The sequence below is a fragment of the Thamnophis elegans genome, chromosome 7, assembly GCF_009769535.1.
Source record: "Thamnophis elegans isolate rThaEle1 chromosome 7, rThaEle1.pri, whole genome shotgun sequence".
Taxonomy (NCBI): domain Eukaryota; kingdom Metazoa; phylum Chordata; class Lepidosauria; order Squamata; family Colubridae; genus Thamnophis; species Thamnophis elegans.
Genome location: NC_045547.1, coordinates 55,289,418 through 55,302,414, shown reverse-complemented (window position 1 = coordinate 55,302,414; position 12,997 = coordinate 55,289,418). Strand labels below are relative to the sequence as shown.

The 12,997-nt window shown below is 41.9% G+C and overlaps 1 protein-coding gene across 2 annotated transcripts in view; it reads left to right on the top strand.

The window, feature by feature from the left end:
* Positions 1-12,997, top strand: part of IMMP2L (inner mitochondrial membrane peptidase subunit 2) — a 126,503-nt gene that overhangs the window by 84,542 nt on the left and 28,964 nt on the right. For both annotated transcript variants that reach the window (XM_032220777.1, XM_032220778.1), the window contains exon 4: positions 2,448-2,513. In XM_032220777.1, the coding sequence (XP_032076668.1) occupies positions 2,448-2,513 (66 nt within the window). The remainder of the gene's footprint in view (positions 1-2,447; positions 2,514-12,997) is intronic.

Here is a 12,997-nt window from a genome sequence, read left to right as displayed (position 1 = left end):
GCGAGGAACTAACCACGCCCGGACAACCACTGCTACTCCCCCCCTTCTCTGGTGTCGTGGTTGGTGGGGCATCTGGAACCCATCTGGGCACATTTCTGAGAGGGGGACTCCTCCCTCTTGGCCCAGCCAGGTTTCAGTTATACATGCCAGGTCTGCCCCCTTGTCTAATATTAAGTCCCGGACGAGGGGAGCCTTATTCACAACAGACCTGGCATTTAGCAGCAGCAACCTGAGACCAGGGCCCTGATCTCCTCTGCCACCAGGTTCTTGAGGTGAGCCTGAGGGGCCAGAACAAGGAATCACTGTAATGTAGCGAATCCTTCTTCCTCGGTAATGGCTAGCCCTACAGCTCCCGTCATATCTGCCCCTCCCGGTCATAACCGAAATGCTCTGACCCTCTCCCCCACCCGTAGACCCTCCCCCCTCTCCCATGGCCCCCATTCTTCCCGGCAGGCCACACATACCATTCACTCTAGGGTGAGGGGCGGATCCGGGCCCCCATCCACTTCTGCTTCTGCACTCAGTGGAGTGGGCTCCAGGTCGCACCCCCAGTCCTATCATGTTCACTCAACAAAATTCTGCTCAGACACACCCCACAGTAGTCGTTAAAAATACAATATAGTGATAAAAGTAATTAATTAATTAAATTAAAAGTGGGCACATTCACTCTCACAGTTGTACAATCATACACTCAGCACACTAGTTAAAACGCCGTTCTTGAAGCCGCAAAACAAAGGCGGTCCGCGCAGTCTGAGGCGCCTGGGGCCGATAATGATTTGGGAGGGAGGGGTTCCTTGTTCTTTCCCCCGCGTAGTCTAAAAATGGTGCCAAAGTCTGAGGGGGACTGGAAAGTTGGCGCTAGTTGGAAAGAGCAGATTCCCCATTCTCCTCGTTCTTGTCCTCTCTCATCATTGATGAATGTCTGTGCTCCCCTTGGGCTCAGAAGTAAGATGGCTCACTGTAATTTCAGACAGCAGAGTTCAGTTCACCACCAAGTTATGGAGAGAGTTCCTGAGATCCATCGGTCCACACAAGGACTTAGCTCAGCGTTTCATCCCAACACGAATGCCTCTCCGTCTCCATTTATCTGCCATTACAAAATAGACAGTTATGTGTCTGCAGGCGGGTTTTGCAACATGTTCCCAAGAGCCAGGTGACTTCAGTCCAAACTTCAACCCGTCCATGAGGACAGGACAGGCTTTGGTATGTCCCATTCCTGGATGCTATCTCCACCAACAATGAAGAATGGGCATTGGTCTTACCTGAGACACCCATTCTCTGGGCAGGTGGAGATAGCATCCAGCCCTACCCTGTAGGAGGTCCAGTCCGGCGTCAGCAAGGAGGGACTTTCCACTCATCACACGTCAGTCTGCAGCAATGCCTTCATCAAAAAGCTGGGTGGAGCTACCAGAGGAGACGGGACATTGAACTTTGCAGACTCAGTCCGTTTGGATAACAGACAAGGTTAACCCATTCCTGGATGCTACCTCTATCTGCCCAGAAAACAGAGAACCCATTCTATATAAAATTCCCACTGATCTCTAAGATTCACTTTGAAATATGTGTATATATGTATGTACATGTATTTAATTTCTTAAAATGCCTTGTTAACTTCTATCCAAGGTGGCATTTTTAGATAGTATCAAACAAAAGATGCCAGTTTAGTGACCACAATTGGGAATGTCAATTTGATTGTTAAATGAAGCAATCACTGTATGAAACTCTATGCTTATGATCTTTCTTCAGCTTTCCTTTGCTTTATAGACCTATGAAGGTTGTAAATGCAAGGAATAACGGTTGTAACTGTGAGCAATTTGCTAAATGAGGAATGTCTGTACAATTTCTGACCATTATAATCAGTATATAATCAGTATGCAGGAAGCTGTTGGATAATCAGCAGATTCTGTACTCTTCTTTTTAAAAAAATTTAGTGTAGTATCTTATAACTGCATTCACTATCTTCTCTTTTTAAGTTATGTTTCTTCCATGCAGTATGCTCTCTTCATTTATTAAAAACTGTTTTTAAGAGAGAAGTGTCTTCATCAGATTGTGTAATTTTCCATTTACTCTGAAATAAATGACTGACATAAATGTTTATGTATGCTACTGTGCTGGCATTTAGTACTAAATTCATCTTTAACTATCTGAATCCATCTCAACATTCTCTATAACGGGATTAATTTGAACATCAGTGAATATATTCTAAATTTATTTTGTAACAAAAACACAATAAATTACCTTAGTCTTCGGATTTAATTTTTTTTCCTGGCTCTTGTCCCCTTTTCTACACAGTAGACTGAAACGACAATGATCTTCACTTTTGCAATGATAAATGCGATATCAGGCAGAATACAAAATCAGCACAGTCCTCATTTTCAGGCTGGTTTTTCTCTTCATATTTTTTAAAACAGCTGAGTGAATGATTGCCTCTCCTGTTTTTTACCTAGGTCTCCAAGAAACCCCGAACAGAAGATTGTTAAACGAGTGATTGCTCTTGAAGGGGACATCATCAAGTAAGTATTATACATTGTCACCTCTGACTTTTGTGAGAGTATTTTAGCATCTTTTAAGTAGAATTTGATTGGTATCCCAGACAACCATCTTTTTTTATTGAAAATTTTAGAAAAAAAAACTTTTACAAATGTTTACCGCCCCCCTGCCCTCCCCACCCGAACCCCCCACCCCCACCCTTCCCCTCCCCCCCGACTTCCCAGAACCAATACAAGGTATAAATCTTTTAACAAAGATATTCTAAAATAAACTTAAATAAAGTTAGTATCATCTTTCATTTGAGCTTTAACTCCTCTTTGCTAGGCTAACTCTAAACAGGTTATATCATTCCTTGTTTCTTCAGTCATAAACTATCTGGAATTTCTTAGTCCCATATTTATTTTGAATATAGTAAATCCATCTTCTCCACTCCAATTTATATCTTTCATTTGAGTGATCCTTGAGATATGCTGATATTTTAGCCATCTCTGCTAGGTTTGTTACTTTTAATGTCCATTCTTGAATAGTAGGCAAATCTTCCTTCTTCCAGTATTGCGCCACCAACAGTCTTGCTGCCGTTATTAAATGCAAAATCAAGTTAGTCTCTATAACTGTACAGTCAGTAATTATACCTAACAGGAATAACTGAGGGGTAAACTTTACCCTTTTTTAAAGAACATATTGCATAATCCACCATATTTTTATCCAAAATGCTTTAACCTTTTTACAAGTCCACCATATATGATAATATGTAGCATCAACACAATCACATCTCCGGCATTTAGGTTGTAAGTTTGGATACATACAAGCCAGTTTTTTAGGATCTAAATGCCATCTATAAAACATCTTGTAAAAGTTCTCTCTCAGATTTTGGGCTTGCGTGAATTTTACATTTCTTACCCATATCGTTTCCCATGTATCCAACATTATTGGTTCTTCAAAATTTTGTGCCCACTTTATCATACAGTCTTTAACTAATTCTGTTTCCGAATCCATTTCTATTAATACATTATATAGTCTCTTTATATGCATTTGACTTTGATCCCTAATTTGTTTTAGTAAATTATCCTCATTTTGTGTAAAGCCAATTTTTTGATCTTTTTTCCATCTGGCCTGTAATTGCCCATACTGAAACCATGTTTGAATTACCTTTTCCTCTTTTAGTACATTCAAGGATTTCAATTGTAATACACCTCTTTCTAGGGTGAGAAGCTGTCTGTATGTAGTTACATCCTGTTTTTGTACTATATTTATGTTTTCTATTGCATGTCTAGGAATTGCCTACATAGGTGTCTTATCATTTAGTTTGTATTGATATTTTTTCCATACTCGCAGTAGAGCATTCCTTAAAATATGACTTTTAAAATTCTTATCCACCTTTTTGTCATATAGCAAGTAAGCATGCCAACCATATACCAAATCGTGGCCTTTGATAGTAAGTATTCTATCATCTGTTAAGTTAACCCAGTCATTGATTACTGATTACTGAAAAAACTACTGCTTCATAATATAGTTTTAACTTTGGCAATTTCAAACCTCCTCTCTCACATACATCTTGCATTATTTTTAGTTTTATTCTCGGCTTCTTCCCTGCCCAAACAAATGTGTTAATGCCCTTCTGCCATTCTAGCAAATTTGCATCTTTTTTAAGTATTGGTATCATTTGAACAAAAAATAAAAATTTAGGCAAAACATTCATTTTCACTGCTGCTATTCTTCCCAACAAGGATAATTGTAATTTTCCCCAATTTTTCATCTCTGTCTGTATGCTACGCCATAGTGGCTCATAATTATACTTGTATAGTTTCCCATTTGAGATTGAGATGTAGACTCCTAGATATTTAACCTTTTTAACTATTTCACATCCTGTCATTCTTTCTAGTTCTTCCCTTTGATTAGTGTTCATATTTTTAACTAGCATCTTTGTTTTCCCTAAATTTATTTTAAATCCAGATATTTGGCCATATTGCTTAATCATATTCATTAAAACCTTACAGGATTCCTGTGGTTGGGTTAATGTTATAACCAAATCGTCCGCAAATGCGCGTAATCTATATTCTTGATGCCTAATCTTGATTCCCTGTAAATCAATCTGATCCCCGTATTTTATTCAACAATAATTCCAGGGTTATAATAAACAATAATGGGGATAGGGGGCAACCCTGTCTTGTACCTTTCTCGATTTTAAATGGGTCTGTTAAACTTCCATTGACTGTAATTTGTGCTGTTTGTTCCTGATATATTGCTTTAATTGATTGTAAAAAAAACTCTCCTATTTGCATCTTTTGCATTATTTTCATTAAAAATTGCCAGTTCACTCGATCAAAGGCTTTCTTGGCATCTAAAAATATAAGCGCTGCAGGAATTTGATTATTCTTTCCCAAGTATTCTGGTATATTAACAATTTGTCTTACATTATTTCTCATTTGTCTCCCTTGTATAAAACCAGTTTGATCATTATGAATCAATTGCTGAATAACCAACATTAACCTATTCGCTAGTATTTTAGTGAAAATTTTATAATCTATATTAAGTAATGATATAAGTCTATAATTTTTTGGTTGACTAAGATCTTGATCTTCTTTAGGTATCAGGGATATGAAGGCTGTCTTCCCTTCCATTTGGATCTTATTAAATAATTCCTTAAGGGGTTCTACCATTTCTAATTGTAAATTTTTGTAATAAGCCACTGTCAAGCCATCTGTACCTGGTGCTTTCCCTGCCTTTAGCTGTTCAATTACCTGGAGAATTTTCCCCGAAGTTATTGGTTGATTCAATCTTTCCCTCTGCTTGTCTTTAACTATGGGTATTTTTTCTTTGTCCAGGTATCTATCTATATCTAAACCTTGTATTTTGTCATTCGTGTACAATCCTATAAAAAATTCACGAAAGGACTTTTGAATCTCATCCTGTTGATACACTTCCTTCCCTTTATAATGTATTTTCGATATATTGCGAGATTTCTTTTTCTTCCTAATCAAATATGCTAACCATCTCCCAGATTTATTTGTGTTACAAAAAGTATTATGTTTTGCATATAGCAAATTAGTAGCCACCTGGTCTGACATCAGCATATTAAATTGCGCTCTTAATAAAGTAATTGCTTCTTTAATCTTCTTATCTCCTGGGTTTAATATTAACTCCTGTTCTCTCTTCCTGATCTCTTCTAGTTCAGTTCTTTTTTCCCCCTGTTTACGTCTATGTAACCTATTTAGATTTATTAAGACTCCTCGCATGTACGCTTTACTTGCGTCCCAGACCATTTCCATACATGTGCCCTTATTCATATTAAAAACAAAATATTCTCTTAACAATTTTTTACATTCATTAATATTTTTCTCATATCTAAATAATTTTTCATTTAATCTCCAAGTCCTTCTCGCTTCCGTCCCAAATTCCAGCTCCATCCAAACCGGATTATGATCTGATAAAGCTCTGGAACATATCTTCGTCTTCTTTACCCTAGAAAGCAAATCATTTGTTGTAAGTATAAAGTCAATCCTAGAAAAGGATTGATGTCTATCAGAGAAAAATATAAAGTCATATTCTTTTGCATTCCTTTCTCGCCAGATGTCTCTCAGTTCGAAATCATCCATCATATCAAAAAAAGACTTGGGTAGTTTCGCTCACGTTGGGATATTTTGCAGAAGACCCTTCTTGTCATTCTTGGTATCCAAAACACCGTTCCAATCACCCATTAATATGCAAGATCTATAGTCCCAGTGTATTAACTTAGTATGGAGCGTTTTATAAAATTTGTCCTGTTGTTGATTGGGACCATATATTTCCATTAGAAGCATCTTTTTCCCTTCTAATACCAGTTCTATTGCAATATATCTTCCTTGAGAGTCTGCTTCAATTAATTCGGCTTTCAGGTCCTTTCTTAAGTAAATAACTATACCATTTTTCTTCTCTGAGGCAGAAGCTACAAAGTGTTGTCCAAGTCTTGTATTGATCAGATATTTCTGATCAGTTGATCTAATATGAGTCTCTTGCAGGCAAATTATGTCATTCTTAAATTGTTTCAAATAATGATTTATTTTCTTCCTTTTCTGTGGGGAGTTTAAGCCATTGACATTCCAGGTTAAGAACTTAGTTATCATCTTTAGCTCCCTGAAGCTTTTTAAAAGCCATCTGAAAATCCTATAGTTTGGCTTTCGGCCTGGCTCCTCCCACTGCTTCTGAGCTAAAACCTGTGAGTTCTTGGACAGTAGCGTGTGTTTGTTGCAAAGCTTGTTGCTTTTTAACTCTTGTTCCATTCATCTAGTAATCACACGAGTTTGTCTTTGCTCCTTCGCTCCTTCTAGTTCTGAGAGAGGAAGTTGATCCAGCCTTGATGATCCTTGGGTGTCTTGCTGTCTGTCCTGTCCTTCTTGTTCTCTTTCTCTGGGTCCTGGAGGGGGGATGTCCAGCCTTCAGTATATTATTATAAAAATCTTGAGCCTTCCATACGATATCTTTGCCCCTGGTAAGTGACGGCTAACCCGGCTGGGGCCTCCCATCTGAACTGTAACTGACGATTTTTGAGCTCATCAACCAGAAAGGCATATTCTTTCCTTGATCTCAACATTTTGGGTGGTATTTCCTTCAAAACAGTCACCTCCTGACCCCCAATTTGCAGCTTGGTTTTGTAAGACTCTTGCAATATCAAATTCCTCATATCTCTCGTGGCAAAATACACCACAATGTCTCTTGGGAGTTGCTTTTGTCTGGCAAGCCAGGAACTAACACAGTATATCTGGTCAATCTGTCAATCGAAAATCCCTCCTGACCGTCCCATCAATTGATCAAAAGCTTCTGAGAAGATCTGCTTCAAATTTTCTTGGGTTTTTTCTTTGAGGCCTCTTATCCTTAAAACAAATTCCATCTGTCTGTACTGCAACATTATAATTTCATTTTCTGCATCACCAGCCTTTTGTTGGACCACATCCATTTTCGTTACAAGATTAATATTGGAATCATTAAGATCTTCCAATTTATCTTCGATTCCTGATACATAGCCTGATAGGCATTTAAAAGCCTCTAAAATATCGTCTCTAATTTGTTGATTACAAATCTGGACTGAATTCATAACTTCTTCTGACAGTTCCTTAAGGGCAACATATATCTTTTCCTGTATTTTAATTTCCATCGCAGCTGCATGATTTTTTAAGGCCTCAGCTAAGGCCACACTTAGTTCTTTTTGCAGTATTTCTCGAGTCAAAGTTTCCCCTGTAGGAGTAGGAGGGGGTTGGGGGGGGGAGGAAGTGACTGTAATTTAGATCCCGGAGCAGGTGAATTACCAGCACTTTTAGAGGTGTTTATTTTTTGCTGCTTAAAGGCCATTTCTCATTTAATCTTCTCCACCCAATTACTAAATCCAGGCAAGCTGCTTGTCCAGCAATTACTATTTAGTTTAATAATAAATCAATACTGAATTAATGATCTTTAAATGGTCTGAGCTCCGTGAAACTCTGTAACATCAAAGCCTGACCCCGCCTACAAAGCTGTTCGGCACCATTTTCTTTGTGTTTCTGGCAAGTAGTTTATCAGAAGGAATTTTTTTTAAAATGGAGTTAAAGTCTGATACATACAATTAGAAGTTCTCCAGTATCAGTCTGCCCGTTTTGGAATCAGTAATAAATCAATAATTGAGCTGAGGGTGGACGTATGCCTTCATTCTGCAAAAAGGCAAAAAAAAGTCCTTGGTGCAGAGAATTCACTGGGTTACAGGGCGGCTCACACCTTCCACCCCCAGATTTATGTTCTGGGGGGGTTGAATGGAGCACTTCCCAAACTCAGCTTTCTCACCTCTTTTCCTATGCCCGGAGGAGAGGTAGTCAAACTGTCAAACAGTTGATGGATGCTGTTTAGACTGCTTAATGCAGCTGTTAAAAAAACAACTCCTCACAGACAACGCCCAAACCGGAAGCTGACAACCATCATTTTTGTTACATATGGATATGCATTATTAACGAAGGTACCAATCTATACCTTCTTTATTTTTTTTAATGAGAAAGGAAGGGATTTGAGGCAACGATATTCATCAGTCAGCAAGTCACAGTTGTTTCTATTTGGAAGAAGGACCCTGACTTAATAAACTATGTTGGAATTAAATTGCCTGTTTGGCATGTAGCTTGTTTATTTTCAACTTATATTAGTTGCCCCATTGTCTGTCTCTTCACAAAAGTGGTTAAAAAACTAGAAAGAGTACTTTTGTCTTATATGAGAGCATTAAATTGTAATTAATTGCTCCCAACAACAGAATTGCATCCTCACAAGCCTGCACTGCCAACTCTTTTTGTTTCAAATGTTAGATCTCTCTTTAATAAGATTGAGGAGCTAGAACTTATTATCTCTCGGTAGAAAAACATTTGGGACTACTGTATTATGGTCTTTACAGAGATGTGGTTTGATCCTACCATTCCAGGGGAGGCTATCGAATTACAAGGATGCTCAATAAACCGAGTGCATAGAACCATTGTCTCTGGGAAGAGCAAGGAGGGGGGTTTTGTGTTTACATAAATAACAACTGGAGCACAAATGTTAAAAGAATGGACACTCACTGTTCTCCTGATCTGGAGTATTTGGCAGTGAAATGCTGCTCCTTTAATCTGCGTCGTGAGTTTATTGTAATAATAACTACAGTATATATACCTCCTGATGCTAATACGACTACAGCCATGAGTCACCTGTTAACTGCTATTAGCTAACAGCAACAAGCCTGCCCGGATGGACTGCTGGTGGCTGCAGGTGATTTCAATCAAGCCAATTATTTTTTTTAATAATTATCATTTTTTATTTTCACACATACAAAATACACACAAACAAAACTTAGACATAAACTACATTTGCACAATACAGTGGAATTTCACGTTCCTTCTTATAGCAGTTTCAAATCAGTACAATTCTCCTTATGTTATTTCCCCTTCTAATATATTTCATTTGAGTTTCACCATTTTAACCCTCTTATTTTACTTCTCTATTTGATATATTGGGTGATTACCTCTAATAGGTTTCAACTCTCTTGAGTGCATATATACATGGTAATCCTCCTCAACTTCTATTTTGGGGCTTTATTGGTTTCTTTCATTGACCCTTGTTTCTTTCCTCCATCCACCTAGACCATTTTTCCCATATCTGATAACATTCTGTCTCTTCTTTTCCCTGAATTTCTTTTATTAATTTGTCCATTTTGGCACAGTCCATGACCTTTATTATTTCATCTCCACTTGGTATCAATTTATTTTTCAATTTCTGAGTGAAGACAATCCTCGCTGTCATGATTATTGTGTAGAATTAAATAATTTCTTTTTTTATATTTGGTTGTCATTATTCCTAATAAAAGCACTTCTGGTTTCCAATCAATTTTAACTCTGCGGATGTGCAAGATTAGAATGGCTGCCAGGCTTTTTCACTCCACTTCAACAAGATGAAAAGCACTGGAAAATTTATAAAACTAACCTCGTAACCATGCGGAATAAGGTCCCTGGGGATGACTGTAATCCAGGGGACCTAACGGGGGGTCGCCACTCTTGGGTGGCCCCGGTCCATGCAGCCTTTGGCGGCTTCCGCGACGACGGCGTTTTTCGGCAATTTCCAGATGCCGCGGCACTTTCCAACCCCCTCTTTTCGACTTGGTGAGCCCTTGGGGACTATACTTGACTGCCATCGCCCCAGAGAGGGGGTGGTCAGCTTGGGCTTGTGCCGGTATTGGGCGAATCAGGCAGCTGGCCTTGTTTGTCGCCGCCTTGGCCTTTCCAGACGCCCCCCCTCCTCCCTATTTGACTCGACCTTGTCAGCGCTGCCGCTTCCCTCCTCTATTCTCCATCCGATTCGACCTTCCTTTTAGCACGGTCTCTTCTTTGCTTGCCGCCACTGCTGTGGAGCCTCCTCCTGCTTCCCCCGTCCAACACCTGGTTCTCTCCAACCTCGGCCCCTCGGCCCCTGAACACCTGGCCTCTGAACACCTCCGCCCCTGAACACCTGGCCTCTCCCAACCACGACCTCCAGGCTCCTGGACTTGCCCTCTCAGCCCCATTTGCTATGATCATCGCCACCCGCCGCTACCCCTGGAATACCACCCTGGATAGCGCCACCCAATTCACCTTACTACGGCGCTCTGGACTTTGGATAGGTGGGGGCACTTGCAACGAGTGTGGGGGCCCTGTGGCATGTTGGCGACACCTATAGTTTGCTCCTTGGTGCATCTGTTTAGTGGAAGGAACGACAGAAGATGGCGGAAACATGGGTGGGGACTTAACATTTTTTTTCCAACTGGCGTACTCCCCCCTCCCCCCTTCCTTTTCAATCCGCCTCAGCCACCCCAGACTTTGGACCCTCCTGTTATACCCTTCAAGTCTACAGGAGAGGAGAGAAGATGAGACACTCTGCCGAGACACTCTCCTGTACACCACCGCTGGTTCTCAGCCAGTCGAACTCTAAGAGCTACTTGCACTTTTTTTAAATACCTGCGCGAATCTTCTTTGTATGTGGAGTGTTTGTTGTATGCATGATGATGAATGATCCCACGTTTTTTTTAAATTAATTCAATTTTATACTCTGTTTATTGTACTTATATGTTTTTAGCGTCATAGTGGGGTATGCATGTGGAGAATGTCTGTCCGGTATACATGAGGGGACTGGGAGCGCGGCCTGGAGCCCCCTCCACTGAGGGCAGAAGCAGAAGTGGATGGGGGCCCGGAGCCGCCTCTCATCCCGGAGTGCATGGTATGAATGGCCTGCCGGGGAGAACGGGGGCCGTGGGAGGGAAGGAGGGGTCTACGGGGATGGGGACAGGCCGAAGCATCCCGGTTACGTTTGGGAGGGGCAGGTACGACAGGAACTACAGGGCTAGCCATTACCGGGGAAGGAGGGTTCGCTACGTCACAGCGATCCCTCTTTCCGGCCCTGATAGCTCATATCAAGGACCAGGTGGCAAGAGATGTCAGGGCCCTGGTCTCAGATTGCTATTGCTAAATGCCAGGTCTGTGATTCAAAAAGCTCCCCTCATCCGGGACTTAATATTAGATGAGGGGGCAGACCTGGCATGTATTACTGAAACCTGGCTGGGCCACGAGGGAGGAGTCCCCCTCTCAGAAATGTGACCAGAAGGTTTTCAGGTGCTCCACCAACCACGACACCAGAGAAAGGGGTGGGGGAGTGGCAGCTATCATCCAAGAGTCATAAGTTCCTCGTATGATCCCTGCTCTGGGGACTGTCGGGTGTGAGTCTCTTCTGGTGAATTTGGACCTAGGGGGTCAAGTGGGCTTTTTTCTAACGTACCTACCTCCCAGCTGCGTTATAGCAGCCCTGCCTGCACTCCTAGAGTCAGTAGCCGGACTGGCGGTTGAATTCCCCAGACTGATAGTACTGGGGTACTTCAACCTGCCATCTCTTGGCGAACGCTCAGACGGAGCACAGGATTTCATGGCTTCCATGACAACCATGGACTTGATCCAGGTAATTCAGGGTCCGACTCACACAGCGGGACACACGCTCAACCTTGTGTTTCGGAGCAGTGAAGACGTGATCTGGAATTGAAGGGCATAGAGATCTCACCCTTGTCATGGTCAGACCACTTCCTACTGAGGCTTGATTTTCAGAAGCTACTCCCCCACTGCAGGGAGGTGGAGCCGATTAAATGGTTCCGCCCCAGGCACCTGATGGACCCATTGGGATTTCAGACGGAGCTTGGAGAGATACCTGACTCCCTTGCCCACAATCCGACAGAGTCCTTGGTCGCAGCTTGGAATATAGCGGCGGCTGAGACACTAGACCGGATTGCGCCTTTGTGGCCTCTCCACGGCAGTGGATCCAGGAGGGCCCCTTGGTTTACCAAGGAACTCCGGGAGATGAAGCGCCAAAAGAGATGCCTAGAGCGACATTGGAGGGCTAGTAACTCTGAATCTGACCGAACACAACTAAGATCCTTTATTAGGACTTATTTAGTGGCGATACAGGCAGCAAAATGTACTCATTTTTCCACTCTTATTGTGTCCACAGAATCGCGCCCGGCCGCCCTGTTTAGGATAACCCGCTCCCTCCTGAAAGGAAGGGTTGCAGGGGAACCCCTACAGGGAAGGGCTGAGGAATTTGCCCAATTTCTGTCAGACAAAGTCACTCAGATTTGGATGGACCTAGACTCCACTTGGACAGTTCCAGCGGAGATGCCGAGGGAGGGCCTTGATCGGATTTCTTGGAGTGAGTTCCAGCTTGCCACTCCTGAGGAAGTGGACAAGGCCATGGGAGCGATGAGTGCCTCCACCTGCTTACTGGACCCGTGTCCCTCCTGGCTGGTCTCGACCAGCAGGAAGGTAACACGAGGCTGGCTCCAGAGGATCGTGAACACCTCTTTGCAGGAGGGATCTTTCCCGCAACCTCTGAAGGATGCAGTGGTAAGACCCCTCCTTAAGAAGCCTTCTCTGGACCTAGCCATCCTTAAAAACTACCGTCCAGTCTCCAACCTCCCTTTTTTAGGGAAGGTTGTTGAGAAGGTGGTGGCCTTTCAACTCCGATGGACCTTGGA